At 35.2% G+C, this 17,901-nt stretch overlaps 1 protein-coding gene across 4 annotated transcripts in view; it reads right to left on the reverse strand.

Annotated features, from left to right (window-relative positions):
* Positions 1-819: 819 nt before the first annotated feature.
* Positions 820-17,901, reverse strand: part of POC1A (POC1 centriolar protein A) — a 162,580-nt gene continuing 145,498 nt past the window's right edge. For 2 of the 4 annotated variants that reach the window (XM_074283412.1, XM_074283404.1), the window contains exon 11: positions 820-1,056. In XM_074283412.1, coding sequence (XP_074139513.1) covers positions 958-1,056 — 99 coding nt within the window. In that variant the 3' untranslated portion in view covers positions 820-957. Of the gene's footprint in view, positions 1,057-8,115; positions 8,235-10,845; positions 10,864-17,901 lie in introns of those variants that run through there. The other 2 variants (XM_074283405.1, XM_074283410.1) reach the window with 2 other exon arrangements.

The following is a 17,901-nucleotide window of genomic DNA, read 5'->3' on the forward strand; positions in this document are numbered from 1 at the left end:
TCAGTTCATGTAAGTCTCTCCAGACTTCTCTGAAATCATCTGCTGATCGTTTCTTACAGAACAATAGTATTCCATAGCATTTATATATCATAGTTTATTCAGCCATTCCTCAACTGATGAGCATCTACTCAATTTCCAGTTTCTTGCCACTATGAAAAGGGCTGCCACAAATATTTCTGACACCTTTTTTTTTAATATTATGCTTTATTTTTATTTTATTACAGCTTTTATAGTTATTTATTTATATGCATGGGTAATTTTTTTAGCACTGACAATCACAAAACCTTTTGTTCTAATTTTCCCCCTCCTTCCCCCAGATGGTAGATAGACCAATACATGTTAAATATGTTAAAGTATATGTTAAATGCAACATATGCATCTATTTTGAAGTATAAAAATAGAAGTTTTGGCATCCATGTGCCAGGGACCATGAGCCAGGTCCTGAGGACAGAAAGGCAAAATGAAACCATGCTTACCCTCAACAGGTTTACATTCTATAAGAGGGAACCAAACAGCAATATTAAGTGGACATAAAATAAATGCAAGGTAATTCTGAAGAGTGAAAGCACCAGCAGCTGGGGAAAAGAGAAAAATGAGCTTTTAAAAAGCTGGCACCTAAGTGGAGTTTGAAAGGATGGCAGGGGGGCAAATGCACCAGGGGAATGGAGGGTGGCAGGAGATAGACTGTCTTGTGTGAGACATAGTTAAGAGAGAGTTTGACTGGATTATGTGAAGGAGGTAATATGTAATAAGTGTAGAAAGACAGGGTAGAGCCATATTGTGAATAGCTTTAAATAAAAAACAGAAGACATCCATATATTTGATTTCAATAAAATATCAGTTTTATTTATACAATTCACACAATACAAATGCATTATACCCTCACCACTCACACACATACACACACACATACACCCCAAATCTATTATCACACTTGATTTTGCTTTCTTTTCCAAATCACTCAGCTTTATTCTGCATGATTGATTGCTGATTTTCCAAGCACTGCTTGAGTTTGTCTTCTGTCAGAGTCAGTCTCTGTTCTAGAATGGAAACAGTCTGTATGACAAAATGGGAGAGAAGGAAAAATTAGGGATTCTAGTCAGTGCATCAAGCTGTTATGGGACAGCATAAGCTTTCAACTCTTGCATTAATCACACTGGCAGAAGTCTCAGAACTCTCTGCCACTGGAGGGTTCTGAGATAGCATCTATTTTCCTATACAATATAGTCCCAATTTCAAATATCCTGTACCCCAATTTTATACTGGTATGATTAGTTATATCCTAGACTAAATAAAAAGGAAATAGCAAATCCAAGAAATTATTCATTATGATCAAACTGGATTTATACCAGGGATATCAGGATAGGTCAACATTAGGAAAACAAATGACAGAACTAATCATATTGAAAAGCAAAACATCTAAAACTACAAGATCAAAAGACAACTTTAGATAAAGTACAACACTCATTTATGCTAAAAACCCATCAAAGTACAGGCATGGGGAAAACCTTTTTAAATGTCTTTTAAAAAATATATCTAAAAGCAAAAGCAAACATCACATGCAATGGGGACGTATTAGAACATTTCCCAATAAGTATAGGAATAAAGCCAGGAGGCTCAATTTCTCCACTATTATTTGATATAGTTCTGGAAATGTTAGCAAGAGCAACAAGACAAGAGAAAGGAATTAAAGCCATAATGATAGGTAAAAGAGGAAATAAAATTACTGCCAATGATATATGATGGTATACTTCAGGAATGAGGAATGTTTGGCCTATGGCCCACGAAATCATTTTGCTATGACAACTGCAGGCAATAGTGAGTTTACGACTAGATGTAATAATTTACTACCATTTGAGTTCTATAATTGGATAATTTTGTTTGCTCCACAAATTATCAATATCCCAATGGCTCTTGGAAGAAAAAAAGGTTCACTATTTGTGGTATACTTGGAAAATCCTGGGGAATCAGCAAAGACACGAATTAAGACAATGAATAGCTCAGCAAAGTTGCAAGTTGCAAAACAAACCCTCAAAAGTCTACTGTATTCCTATATAATAATAATAAAATCCAAGGGAATCTCACTCCAAATAAATACACATTATATAAACTATCTGAGGATCAATTAAGAAAGCATTTTGTAATTGAATCTATATAGGTTTTGTTATCCAAATACAAACAAAACCTGTATAGATTCAATTACAAAATGCTTTCTTAAAGAAAGAAAGAAACAAACAAACAAACAAAACGAAGAGTAAATAGCTGGAGGAACATTCAGTGCTCAGGGCTGGGACATACCAACAACAACAACAAAAAAAGACAATTATATTGAATTTATAAGCAAATTTATACTTTTAATGCTATATTAATCAAATTATAAAATAAATGCTTTACAAAATTTGATAACATAGTGACAATATTTATTTGGAAAAACAAAAGGTCTAGAATATCAAATTATACGATGAAAAGAGTTGGGATGAAAGGGCAATAGCAGTTCCAGACAGTAAATTATAAAGCAGCAGTCATCAATGTCATCTGGTACTGGTTAAAAAATATAGAGGTAGATCAATGAAACAGACTAGACAAAGGAGAATTAAAAACAGTGGAACTTAATAACCCAGTGTTTAGTAGAAAACACAAATCATCACAAAAAACTACTCGATAAAAACTGTTGGGAACATTGGAAAGGAATCTGACAGAAATCAGGTTTAGACCAATAACATTATATCAATTTCCATTATACATTATAAATAGAGGAAATGATATTAGAAATCATACTATTAAAACAAATTAATAAGAGAAATGCAAATCAAAACAACCCTAAGAATTTTATCTCACACCCTGCAAATTGGAAAAAATGGCAATACTAAATGTTGAAGGGGTTGTGGGATGATAGGCATTATGCAAATAAAAATAGTCAAAATGTTCATTCCCATTCACCCAGAGATTACATTACTGGGTTTAATCCAAGGTAGAAAGTGTCCACATGCACAAAAATATTTACAAGAGCACTTGTAATATATCAAGGATCTGAAATGATAGATGCTCATCAATTGGGAAAGGGATAAATAAACTGTGGTACATGAATATAATGAATAAATATAGAAAAGTATTTAAAGTTTAACATGAACTGACGCAGAGTTGACATAAACAGAGCCAAGAAAATAATATATACAATGACTACAACAATGTTAATGAAAAGTAACACCACACAAAAATCAAAATGAATCCTGCATAATTATAAAGAACAAGATTCAAATGAGGAGATATAAAAGAACATCTCCGACCCACAAGTATTAGACAATGTAAACATTTTTGGACTTTTTCAGTCTATTCGATTGGTTGTGCTGATTTTTTTCCTCTCTCCCTTTTCTTTTCTTTTTATCTTTATTTTAAAAAAATACTATTCATTCTATAGAAAGAACTTTCTGAAAGAGGAATGGGAGGGAAATTATGATATAAAGAAATAATAAAAACTTGCTTTTTAAAAATATAATGCAGATTAAACTTTAAAGAGAGGAAGGAGAAGAAAGTCCAGAAGGAATACAAGAACATGCTTCAAGAGCAAAAGATCAGAGCTCTGCTACTGTTAAAAGAGTCATTGGAGAGAGCATTTTCTCCCTCTGAATCTATGACTTTTGTTTGCCCTTATGACATTTGAGGCTTGATCCAGCCTCAGGCCTCAGTGTTTTACCAGACATATAGTATATTGAGAGGTGATTCTTGAAGGTTTGAAGAGGCCATTTGGCCTAGACCATTTTACCCAACAAATCCAGAAGTTAAAAATGCTTTGAGATTAATTATAAAGACAGTATTTTGAAATTTCCAAGTCATTTCTTTTGTTCTTAACAATCATATTTTTGACTGACTAGCCTTTGAACTTGACAAAAAAAAAAAAAAACACACACACACAAAAAAACCACCTAACCATATTACTATTTTTTTGGGGGGTTATATACTTGGTTTTTGTTTTTTAACCTATTGATATAATTTTATTGGTGACTTTCACTATTAAACCACATCTATTTCCTACTGTTATTCCGAAACCCATAATCTTCTCTTGTAACAAAATGAATCAAAAGCCCCTGACACAATACAAGCATCTACCCATTGTATTCCACATTAGGTATCTACAATCTACTCCAACAAAGGACGAGTGTTTCATCATCTTTTCCCTTGGAATCAAGTGATTACTGCACTTAATCAGAGTTCAACTTGTCTACCTGAACCGTTTCCCTGTGTTATTAGTGAAAAATATAGCTTCATCTCACATTTATGCTCTTATTAACAGTAGTTACATGACATCCAGGTTAAAAAGAAACCTTTTGCTTTTTGTGGCATCATCAAAATCACCCTTGAGTTGAAGGGTGAAAGCAGAGAAGCGGGGCTAGCAGCAAGTTTCACCCTCCTGGACACTAGTACGGGGAATCCCCTGCAGAGCCTCAGGATTGTGGCTCTGATAAAGAGTGAGAACGTCTTGCTGCTTTTTTTTTTCTTCTTTTAAAAACATCACATTTTTATGTAACAAAGGGTAAAAATGAAAAACTTAAAAACAGCAATTCATCAAACATTAACCAGCCCACATGAATCTGGTAGTAAATAGCCTATATTCTATACTCATTTTTTCATCTCTCCAATTGGGCCAATCTTGGTCACTATAATTATAATTTTCATTGCTTTTGTTTTCATTGTGCTTTCTTTCCTTTACAATTCCTAATTGTGTGTATTGTTTCACAGGTTCCACTTAATTCAGTATTCAAGTTCATATAAATCTTTCCATGCTTCTCTGAATTTTTCATATTCTTATTTTTTAGGGAATAGTAATTAATGTTCTGTTGCACTCATATATATTGTTTAGCCATTCCTCAAATTATGGGCATTCACTTTATTTCCAGTTCTTTACTAAGTTGATGAGCATCTATGAAATTTTGACTACTCATTTGCACAAAAGGAATCAAAATGACTAATTAATACAAGGCAAAACTCTCCTTTCCTAGTCCTTTCAAGACTAAATTAGAAATCTCTTCAGCTTTGGCTTAAATGAGAGTACAGTATCTGGATTTAGAAAGGGTTCTATTTAAGACCTCATACTCTTCAACAACAGAAAAGTTGCTATTTAATTTCACTTAATGATAGAGTGGCTTTGCATTGGATCCCTAGTATAAAAGACAGCTTTTCACATCTGTGCTGTGTCAAGGAAATTTCCTTTTCCCATATCTAATAAAACCTAGAAACATCCTGGGAACTGTTCCCCCAGGCCAGATGAGATTTCATGACCTTATGCCTCAGTTATAAATTCTTCTCACCAAACCCAAAGCTTATAGGGCCTGTTCACAAAATCTGTTCATTCCAAATGCCTCACTAATTGTAGAATATTTGAATACTATAAGCAATTCAGTTTCTAAGGGGTTTGCACTGACTTGTGGAAAGAGTGTTCAAGCTGAATGTAACCTGGGTTTGAAAAAGGGATCTGCTACTATCTCTGGGAGAGTAAGTCCCTTAACCTCAGACTCCTCATGGGGAAGAGGACCTTTCTGGCTCTACAGCTATGAGTAAAGGATCCTATGGTGATCTTGGAATGGGATAGAGGAGCTTCTCTGAAGGGCCTGGAGGGGAATCTTAGATCATCTTTTTTTTTTTTTAGTGAGTTAGGGGATGTTTATTTATTTTTTTATTCATTTTTTCCAAATTATCCCCTCCCTCCCCCCGATGGCAGGTAATCCCATACATTTTACATGTGTTACAATATAACCTAGATACAATATATGTGCGTAAATACCATTTTCTTGTTGCACATTAATCATTAGCTTCCGAAGATGTAAGTAACCTGGGTACATAGACAGTAGTGCTAACAATTTACATTCGCTTCCCAGTGTTCCTTCTCTGGGTATAGTTATTTCTGTCCATCATGGTTAGATCATCTTTTTAAGTTCTAGCCAAGTCTACCTGGAGCCTCACACATTGCTTGAACATTCTTTTGTTTTCCATATTGCTCATTTCTTCTATGTCAAGGCATTAAATATCTCAAAATAAAATTCTTTCAAAGAAAACCAAATCACCTATTTTACACTATCAAAAAGCAACCCTTTTGAAAGAGGGGGAAAGTATTAAGGTAAATTGGTCCAGTAGCAAATTGGATGGGAAAGGAAAGAATGAACTTAGGGTCCAAAATGGGGGAAGAAGAACCCTAAGAAATTAATTCTCACAGGGATTGGTCAAGGGTTTCAGGAGCATCATTGGTCTTTTTAAGGAAAACCTAGAAGCTTACTCTTTCTGGACTACTAGTCATGATAGACAGAGGGAGAGAAGTTGACTTCTTGGAAGCTCTTCATATCAGATCAGCACATCTACCAACAGGGGCTAAGTTCCTTTCCAGTAGAGAAGACCAATTAAAAAAGTGGATACAGAGGGACCTGTTGGACATTTCTGGGGTCAATGTTTACCATTTATTTGTGAGAAGTCATCTGACTTCATTATAATATTTAGTATCGAGAACTCAATGGGAAAGAGTCAAAATTTCTATAAGATTGTTAGAACTTTATACTCCTGAGTTTCCTAGGAGGGATCTAGCTCAGCCAACACTTTCCCCATACTAATAGCAAGAACAATATAGTACAGTTTCACAATTCTTTACCTGAATCAAAGTGTGGTATGGGTTGGAACAATAACTCAAGTTATTATTTTGTGAATGGGTATTTTAGTTGGCTAAATAAAGTACTTGAAGATGGGAATTTTTACTTGGTCTTTAGTCCAATGAAGATACATCTTGGGTCAAATGTTATAATTATTCTGAGAAATTGGTAACATACTTACACAATGACATACTTAATTAAATAACGTCTGATTTTGACTGTCAACAAATGAGTCACAGTAATTGTCAGAGTGGATCACAGATTTAGGACAAAGGGCTAAGACTAGGAGAACAGAGCAAAGAATAGAGAAGCCACACAGCACACTAATATCAATGATTGTGTCCAGACACCCACAGTCAAAATGTAGAGCAAAGTAGTAAGTCAAATCTAAGCAGGAAAGTCAAAATTGAGGCATATGCAAATAATGATGGTTTAGGATGTCAGGGTAAAATCAAATAAATAAATACACTGAGGTCAAAGTAGGCAAATGTTTCAAAATCCCAGGAGAGAGTCTAGGTAGAAAATTTTAGTAACTCCAATAAAATACACTATGTATAAAGAGCAAGAAGGATCTTGACACTTCAATAACTTGCCATACACCTGGAAGCTTTTACATGTTTCCTACTAGGGCAGGAGTCAACTCTCAAGCATAGTTATTCCAAGGGCCTAAAGGTAGAGATAAGTTGGAACAGCTGAGTGAAATAGGTTTTAAGGGGGGCTGAGAGAAAGGCAGCTCCTGATACTAATTTTGAGTCCTAAAATTCTCCATACAAAATTATCTTGCAATTGGAAGCAAAGGTAGCCAGGGGGTATGGTGGACAGATCTCTGGGAGTCAGGAAGCTGTTACTCAATCTTTTCATTCATGTTTGACTTTTTGTGACCCCATTTGGGGATTACTTGGCAAAGAAACTGGAATGGTTTGCCATTTCCTTCTCCAGCTCATTTTATAGATGAGGAAACTGAGGCAAACAGGCTCACATAGCTAGTTTCTAAGGTTGGATTTAAATTCAGGAATTTTTTTTCTAACTACTCTGAGCTCAAAAGCACTGAGGAAGACCTGAGTTCAAAACTTGATTTAGATACTTGCCAGTCACATAACCCTAGTTAAGTCCATTAACCTCTTTGAGTTTCAGTTTCTCCATCTGTAAAATGAGGGAGTTGTATTTGATTGATATTAAGTCTCCTTCTCTAGCTTTAAATCCATGCCCTAAATATTTTTCTTGGTCCCACATCTAAACATCAACTTAATCCAGGCCTGGAACATAATAGGCACTTAGTAAATGTTTATTGATTTGATTAATTAATCCATATGTTGTTAAATACTTTTGGTTATTTCTTCTTTTTATACATATCCATAACAAGTGATAGCATGTTTTAAATATCTCATTTGATTCTCACAATAATCTGCCAGGAAGGTGTTATTATTACACCCATTTTACCAACTGAAGAAAGTTATTCTCAGAGAAGAGGTTATGACTTGTCCAGGTTCACACAGCTATTGTCAAGGGTATTTGAGCCCAAGTCCAGGTCACTCCAGGTTACTCCAGGTCTTCCACTCTGGCTGCCTCTTCTGAAGCAGCCACAAAGCCTATCAACAGGCTCTGTGTAGAGAGAGAGAGGTTTCATAAATCCTGGATATTTCCCACTAAAAGGGAACTTTTAAGTGCTCTGTTTTCTCCTCCTCTAATGCTCATGATACTAGCACTTGGATATCCTACTACAAGCACCTACTCTTGTTGTATTAGCCTGGAAACAATACCAATATTGCCTGAGATGATGCACAGTTATCTGTATCCTACTGCTTTTTTTTTTTTTTTAAAGGGAACAGAAACTTTTCAAATGGATTATCAATAAACAGAAATCAATTTACTTTGGCTTCTACTTCACACCAAGGGAAGAAACAGCAGCTCCTTCTTTCTATCAGAGCCCAGAGACTCTGGGAGTCCTATATAACTCATATGGTGAATACTATTAGCTAAGGGAGCTGTGGCTTCTCCATAATCATGGAGGTATAATCAGTAATCAATAATGGAAAATGTCTTTTGAGTCTTCTGAATGACTGGCTTTCTGACCTCTTTTTAAATAAAAATGAAGGGAGACTGGGAAGAATGGAGAAGAATCATAGACCCTTAACAACTTGAAGGGATTTTTAAATCTTCACAGACATGAAGTAGAGTTAACAGAATACCAGAGTTGGGAAGCATTCTGGTCTAATTCTCTTATTTTACAGCAGAGGACACAAGTCCAGGGAGCTTGTGATATTGATCTATTCTATTACAAAAAGGACAGCTGAGAAGATTTTACCATCTTTCTATTCCTCTTCTTTCAAAAAAAAATACTTATATCAAAGGTATCAAATAAAATACTTGCCTCTGGAAATTTTCTCTGTTCTCCACTTATGGAATGTTTTATCTCTTAGTTTCCCTGGCTCCCTCTAAATCTCAACTAAAAACCCCACCTTCTATAGGAAATCTTTCTCAATCCTTCTCTATTACCCTCCTTCTGTTAATTATTTCCAGTTTATACTGTATATAATTGTTATCTTGTTGTCTCCCCCAGATTTTAAATCTTCAAGGAAGTCTTTTGCTTCTTTTTGTATTCACAGCACTTAGCACAGTGCCTGGTGCATAGTAGGGGCTTATTATATGTTTACTGATTGAAACAAAAAATTTATCATTAAAGTCTATTTTTTTTTCATTCATTTCTTTTTAAAAAAATTAGTTTAATTTTTTTTTTTACAAAAATTTTATGCATAGGTAATTTTCCAGCATTGACAATTGCAAAACCTTTTCTTTCTACTTTTCCCCTCCTTCCCCCCACTCCTTCCCCAAGATGGCAGGTTAACCAATACTTGTTAAATATGTGAAAGTATAAGTTAAATACATTATATGTATACATGTCCAAACAGTTATTTTGCTGTACAAAAAGAATCGGGCTTTGAAACAGTGTACAATTAGCCTGTGAAAGAAGTCAAAAATGTAGGCAGACAAGAATATAGGGATTGGGAATTCTATGTAGTGGTTCATAATCATCTCCCAGAGTTCTCCTGCTGGGTGTAGCTGGTTCAGTTCCTTACTGCTCTATTGAAACTGATTTGGCTCATCTCATTGTTGGAGAGGGCCTTGTCCATCAGAATTGATAAAGTCTATTTCTTCTCCTTCAATAGAAGAAAAATGAAAAAGATCTAGTCATAATTTAGTATGGTGCCCTTAATGACTATTTTAAAATTAGTCTTCTCCTTTATCTTCTCTAAATCAAATCTTATAACAATTATGTGACTTAGTCGTGGTCAATTCCAACATGTTGAACACTCACATGCCCCTAGGACTCTAATTAAGGTCTGATCATATTAAACATGAGGGGAAGATTCTTTAATTGTTTATATACAATAGGCTCCTAGTTTTGCTCAAAATACCATTTCTGTCACTTTTCCTTTATACATGTATGATATTAGAGTTCATAAAAGACTGTAAGTTGACCATGAGTTCATGGTTGTAAACTCTATTATCTGTTATGAATTCTAATATACATGTATGCATGATTATACACATGCACACACACATACATGTGCACATGTTATTCTTTTCTACATCTGATAATTGAGTAGTTTGATTTTTTCTAGCCAATTACTCTACCCTTGGCTTTCATGAATTTTAATTCATTCCTTCATGGTTAAAATGACCTGACATATCAATGGAAGACAGAGGAAGAAAATGCATCCTGTTGGTATAAAAGGCCAAAGTTTTGGGGTAGAGGCAGTCAAATAGGAGCTGACTCCTTCTATCTTACATCCTAATCCAGGACTGATCTCTAGAGTTTAAAAATCTGTTTTGGCACCTAGTTTCCCACTTCCACCTCAGTTCTTTGCTTTTTGGTGATTTGAAGAAAGTTAATCTAGGTTTCTAATCTAATTTGGCATTTGATTTATATTCTTTTGGATCATGATTCAAATAATTTCTCAAATTTTTTTTCAGAAAGAGTTCTTTTTGGTTCTGTCCCAATAATTTCTTCTAATCTCTAGCTGAGAGTGGGATAGATAATGGCTGAAACATACCAAAAGATAATTTTGTATTTCTGCACGAAAACAATCTTGCATCCTTAAATGGAAGTATCTTTTGGAAGGAGACACTACCACATTCACATCCATGGTAGCACATTACCTGACTCCTTCTCTGATCTTGGGGTATACCTGGACTCTGTCACCTTCACTTTTGCAATTAATTTAAGTCACTGGAGGGTATGAGGGAGAAAAAGAAGTTAAATTTTATACATTACATTTTCACTCAACATACTACCCAATAAAAACCCAAAGAAGCTCCCCCCTCTCTCCATATCTTTAAAAAATTTGTTTCTTGATTAACAAGAAAGAGGGATATGTTCTTTAACTTTAATGGTATTACTATGGTATGTTCAATGTTATATTATTTGTTGTATTTTGCTGCCCTTTTTTTTCATCAAATTCACTCAATCCCAACCTCATTTTCCATGGTGCTTCCTGCCCTAACACACCTTGGGGTCTGTCAAGTTAAAGAGTAAACTTTCTACTATGTATTGAATTCAGCAAATGTTTATGATGAAGAAGAGCAGTACTAGGGACACACAACAAGTTTATTTACTTATAGTTCTATAAATAGTATCTCTAAAGTAAGTATTCATTTAGAAATTTCCATTACATAGAAATTATAAACCAAATTTGGGAAAGGGATCTGTCTCTTTTAGGATTGTAGCTTATCATATAATATATTAATTTTCAATTTTTATAAATAAAATTCCTTGAAATAATAACAAAAATCCCCAAAACAAGAATATTTTAATGGAAACAAATGGAGAAGCTATGCCCATGTCTAAATTTGAGGGATTCCAAGTCACAAAGTCACTAAATCAACAGCAGAAAGATAATTATCTCCTTCATTTCTGCTTTTGAGGACATTAATCTCACTTACTTCCTTATTCTGGATAATTTAATAATGATACTATAAGAAACCAGGGAACATTTTAAAGTAGACATCCTTGAAAATTAATAACATGAAGCTCAGTAAGATTATTTAAAAACATTGACAAATGATCACCATACTGCTTGCTGCAGCTTGAAATGGTGGCATCTATGATTATCATTATCATCTCAGCCTGATGTTTGACTTTATGGCTGACAAGAAACAGAATCATAAGGAAATATTACCAAACATCACACTGGCTAAAATTTCTCCAACTGGTGTCCTTGATCAAAGAATTAGCCAGCATGAAAACATGTGAATGATAGCATGTCCCTATATATTAATTTTTAGCCATATGCTCTAACTACTTCATTCTCATTTATTTAACATTAACTGTAACTTTTCATTAGATGATAGAGATCATGGCTTAGAAAAACAAAACAAAACAAAAAAAACCACCAAATAATTTAAACCGCTTTTATATTTGGCTCTAGAATACAGCAGATGGTGTTTTTGCAGAATATTTATTTTAATTTCATCTCACCTTGGCAGATATCAGAATGTGAATTCTCTCATCACACATTAGATGGATAACAAGGAGAAGCAGCCCAAGAGCATGATGGGCAAAAAAAGGAAAAAAAAAGTCCACTGGAATTAAAAACAAGGCCCGGGGAACCTGCATGTGACTGTACAGCAATATCAATGCCCTGAAGCAAAGTGATTGGTTTTGGTCAGATAAAAGAAGATATTCAGTTTAACTAGTAAATAAGAGTATTCATTTCTTTTTCCAGTAAACAAATCTGTTCATTTATTTTAACAAAGAAATGCTAAAGTATTTACAATCTAGAGAGAGAAAATAAGACATGGCATAATCACACCATGTGATAATATGGAAAGTGCAGTGAAAGTTCAACCCATGGTTCCCACGCCACATCCCTCCCATTGTGTTCCACTGTGTGCCTGCTCCCATACAGGTTAGCAGCTCAAGCTGGGGGAGCAGGCCAGCTTGCCAAGGGAGAGGCTATAAAAAGAACAGAGAAGAGAGGGCACAAGGACAGAGCCTTTGGGGACTCCTACACAGAGGAGGAGGAAACAGATAGGAAAGGAGGTCAATCCCAAAAGGTCAGAAGATAGGAGGTCAATCCCAAGAGTCCAGGGTCACTGAAGGTGAGGCAAGAGCAGCATCCAAAAGCAATGGGTAGTTGGGGAAGTCCCAATGCCATAAAGAAGTTGAGAATGGGATTAAGAAAAGGCCCCTGGATTGGGGCTTTGAGCATTTTATTGGCATGGTAGCAAAGTAAATTAAGACCACGAGAAGTGAACCTAAGGAAGTGAAAGGATTCAACATTCAACAAGCATTGTTTATATATTTGCTGTGTGCCAGATTCTACTAGGAGATGGGGATATAAAGACAAAAAGGAAAAGGTTCTTGAAGGAACTTCAAAGATCTTACTTTTTACTTAGGGGAAACATAGACATAAATAAGTGAAAACAAATAATTGAATTGTTTGTGCCCTATTTTTTCAAAAAAGTATAATAATAGAGGAGTGAAATAAAATGATGCCTCAAGAAAGGAGATAACAATCAGAAGAAAAGGTTTGTTTGTTTGTTTTGTTTTTTTCATTTCGGAGAAGAGACTGGAGAATGTTTCCAAACAGAAGGGAAGGAGCCAGCAGAGAAGAAAAGATTGAAAATGTAAGAAGCAGGGAATGCCTGATCAAAGAAATACTGAAGAAAGTGGGAGAATATAGGATCAAGGACTCAGATGGAAGAATTAGCTTTGGAAAGGAGGAAGGTCATCTCTTCCTTAGAAACCAGAAAATAAATAAGAAGGGTAAATGTAGAGTACTACAAAAGGTAGAGGCAAAAAGTTTAAAGAGTTAAGGATAGATGGCCTTGATTTCATTAGAAAAGTAGAAGCCAAAAGGGAAGTGAAAGGAATATAAGATAAACAGTACATATTCTGGAACAGCCACTGCAAAGCATGCTGAACCATGAGGTCTATATTGTGTGGGAAAGAAAGTAAAGATAATGGGACAGCAGAATTAACCAGAGAAGAGAGATGGAAGAAGCAAAGGAGGTAAAAGAGTGAGGTAAAAGCGAAGGAAGCTATGGTTAGAAGGGACTTTCAGACGTTAGAATTATGGGGGTTGGGGGAAAGAGATACTAGAGAAGTCTTAAGTGGGCATACCAATGGGAAGCTAAAGTACTATAGAGATAAGAACAGCTTTGAGGAACAACAAAAAATTGCCAAATGACCTAGCTTTCTCCTTAGTAATGTTATCTATTAAATCTGCCAACTGGGAAGAATTCCTTCTGGGATCTGGGGAACAAGATAGTCCTTTCAGATAGTATTAGATTAGAGAAGGTGACATTTGGAAGGAAAATACAAGCAAGATCATCTCAAAACGATATATGTGCACACACATATATAGACACACTTACACACATACATGTAAAATGAGAGAGAGAGAGAGAGAGAGAGAGAGAGAGAGAGAGAGAGAGAGAGAGAGAGAGAGAGAGAGAGAGAGAGAGAGAAAGAAATGGGTATTTAAGTCTTTGACATCAATTTGGCTTTGTTTGTTTGTTTTTTTGTATTGGGAACAAAGCTGAATTCAATGACAAACTTGGTTTGTGAGTGGGGAAAGGGAAGGGGTACCCTGTATATTTTTATCATGACTCATTCTTTAGAGGTCTTAAAAGCAAAACATTCTAGGAGCTGTGGAAAAATAGTATTTTAGTCATACCATAATTTCCCCTCTCAGGAAAAGAAGACATTGTGACCTACCTCTCATCAAGATAAAATTAACATGATAAGCTCTTATTTTACTTGGTGCTTAAGAAGTGTAAGACATTTTACATAACGCACAGAAAGACCTTCTGAACTGAATATAAAAGGACATTTGGGAAAAAAAGCACAACCTTTTTATGATTTCCTAAAAATTATAGTGATACCCAAAGAAATAATATTTAAATCCATATAAGTGGAGTTATACCTGGCCCTGACTAATCTTCCACCCATTAATAACTGGGTAAAACACACTACTAGGTCAGGAACACAACTAGTAAAACAAAGACTGAAAAGTTACTATTCAAAACTGTCAAATTTTGAAAATGAAATAAAATGTTACCAGTCTATGGCACTACCTCCCTCTTTCTATATTCATTTATCAAAAAATTACCTAAATGCATCACATCACAATAGATGCTGAATGGGAGACAAGAGAAACATATATAATATATGTTCCAATTTCTGCCTTCCAGAAAATAATGACTTCTTTTACTTTTCAGAAAAAATAATTTTATTGATATTTCATTTTAACATGTATCTGTTCCCCTCACTTTCTCCAAGAGCTATTCCTAAGAAATAAAGAGAAAAAAAGCAGTTCAGCAAAACTATTCAACATATCAAAAATTTTTGTAATTATCTTTCTTTTAAAATGTTTTATTGGGGCAGCTCTCTCTTTTAATAAGTATGGTCAAGGAAAAAAAATCACATACTGGCCATGTCTGGAAAATGCATCTTTCATGAACAGTATATGTTCCCCAAAACTTGCTTCTGAGTTTCCTGATACAGCCTACCTTTAGTCTGCATAAAATACAGTAGTATTATTAAATAAGATAAACAAAGCATTATTAAAGTTGAAAATGATCTCTGGGTCTCCCATCTACTGGGTCACAGATTTAGAGTTAGAAGGGACATTAGAAGCCATCTAGTCTAGCTTTCTCATTTTGCAGATACCAAAAATCGAGGCCTAGGAAAGTTATGTTCTTTACTCAAAGTCTCAAAAAAGATGGGATTGAAATTAAGTAAATCTAGTAAGCTGGGGCAAGTCCTCACTGAGGTCTGGGTATCATAAGATTAGGAAAACTGTTATTTCTATAAAAAAAAATCTATACCAATTATCTTCCTCTTCACAAAAGCTCTATGATGTAGGCAGTCCAAATAAAATTATTCCCATTTTACAAAGGAGAAAACCAAGGCCTAGAGTTAGTGCCTTGTCTAATATCTAATATCACACTCGAAATATCTAATATCTAATTGTCTAATATCAAACAGGAAACTGTAGGGAAACTAAGGATTAACTCCAGGTCTTTTCTCTTCCAAGTACAGTTTCTATTAGATCATGTTGTCTTCACTTAAACAGAACATCTCATATCAGATACATGAATAGAATGAAAAGTAGTGTGCTTTTCAGGGGCATCATGAGGAGGACAATTAGGTTACTATGAAGTTCTTTGGCTGAACAAACTGAAATCTACATTCAAAAAGCCTGGTACAGTTTGCCTAATTCAAGGCAGTTCTAATAACAGTTTTCTTTAATCTTCATCAAGATAATTGAACATGATAAAAATATACTTCTTTTGCAGCTCCTTCCTATTCTTTTACAGCTTTGCTTTTCCCTTCTCATTTTTCTTTTGACCCACATGCCTTCCCTCTGCTTCTCAAATATTCCCCCATTTGTTATCACTCAGTTATTTGTCATTCTTCTAGATCCGAGGCCCTTCCTGGGTGTGACTCCTCTTCTTAGAGCCACTTTGGCCTGCTTCCCCTAGGGTTTGGCCTCTTTTTGATTCTGCTTAGCCCTGCATTTTTTTTCCCTGGCTCTTCCCCCACTATTTTTCATTACTGTGTCTCTTTGGGAGGCTTCTTCTTGCCTTCTTATTTTCTACACATATACATATATGTATGTGTTTGAGGTACAATAATAAAAACACATAAAAGACTTAATCTAAACCCGAGATGAGGTCTTTGGTCCCTGATGATGTAGCTCCACTTCCAGAGCAGTTCTAAGTATGCTTGGATTTAGGTCCCTGAACATCTGTGCTTCCTGAGATGCAGAAGTAAAAATGTAAGAACCCAAACTTAAATGTCTGCCCATCTGTATACTTTGTGGGAATCAAAGCCCCTAGATGGATTTACTATTGATGTCAAAAGGATAGGCATAAGTGAGGAAAGAATGAAAAGTGGGCCCCCAACTTGCCTAATTTGATCACTGGAAATTTAGAAGTAGGAACTGGAGTTAAGAGAAACAACCTTCAGTTTGGAAGTCATATAAAATGAAGGATAAGAAGCTCAGGTGCCAGATGGGCAGGGGTAGCCTGGGCACCAATGGGTAACCAACTACCAAATAGGTGATTAATCCTAAATCATAAGGTCAAATCATTAACACCCCAAATGTTCACAATTTCTTAAAATTATATGAGGTCCTGGTAAAAACATGGAGTGTGTGTGTGTGTGTGTGTGTGTGTGTGTGTGTGTGTGTGTGTAGAGAGAGACCACTGAGAAAAGTTACCAACAAAAGTTACCAATAGAGCCTGATATCATTCCATTGTCTACTTTAAGAGTTAACTTCCAAAGCAAGAGGCACTACATGTATCCAAAGGCCTCTAGGCCAGAGACTGACAAGCTGTTTCCACAGACAATGGAAACCATCTGTTTTCCCTCATAGGTAATGGTGAAATGCCAGTCTCCAAATGAAGCATTCAAACACACATGGAAGCATTTCTGACTTTTTGAACAAATAACAAGAGTCCATTTGTAAACAAAAACTGTTCTACTTTTAAGCAATTAACCAAAGGAGGGCTTACAATTTCATTAAAAAAAAAAAAATTCAAAGCAGTTTCTTCCTCTCAAAGAGAAAAAAAGTCATTATGGATATTTTAACTAAATGATGGCTTGGGATACTCCTGTGAAAACGCAGCCTTCAAGATGAAACCAGAAATTGAGAATTCCAAGTTTTAATTTGTAGAGCAACTGGCACCCAATTTTGTTAAGACACAAAATCAAAAAAAAAAAAAAAAATCTTTTTAAGTCATCAAGGAATACCAGAGTCAGTGTTGTGATAGCAACCTTTCCCAACCTTTTGACTAGTACTATAAGTTGGTTTGGAGGTCATATCAATGAGCTGTCTTTTTTTTAAGAAAGTAAAACAGAGTAAAGAGAGTACACAACCACCAATACTTTTCAAAAGGATTAGACATTTAAATAGTTCTTTTTACTGGCTTTTATCCTAAAACAAAAACAAAAACATGGAACAGTGAAATAGGTGATGGGTCAGGACTCAGAAAATCTGGGTCCAATCTTGTCTCTCCTATATAATCTTGGGCAAAACATTTTCTTTTTACAGACCTCGGTTTTTGCCATCCATAAAATGAAGGGATTAAACTACATGGCCTTTAAAGTTCCTTCCAACTCTAGACCAAAGTTCCTACAAATGAGCCATCATTTGTCTATCCATTTATTGGTAAACCTGAGAACCTTTGCCTAGGAGATCTGTGTATGCTTAGGGGTAACAGTATTTCTTTTGTTCCTGATTTTCTTTTTTCCTAA

The sequence above is a fragment of the Sminthopsis crassicaudata genome, chromosome 1 (genome assembly GCF_048593235.1).
Source record: "Sminthopsis crassicaudata isolate SCR6 chromosome 1, ASM4859323v1, whole genome shotgun sequence".
NCBI lineage: Eukaryota > Metazoa > Chordata > Mammalia > Dasyuromorphia > Dasyuridae > Sminthopsis > Sminthopsis crassicaudata.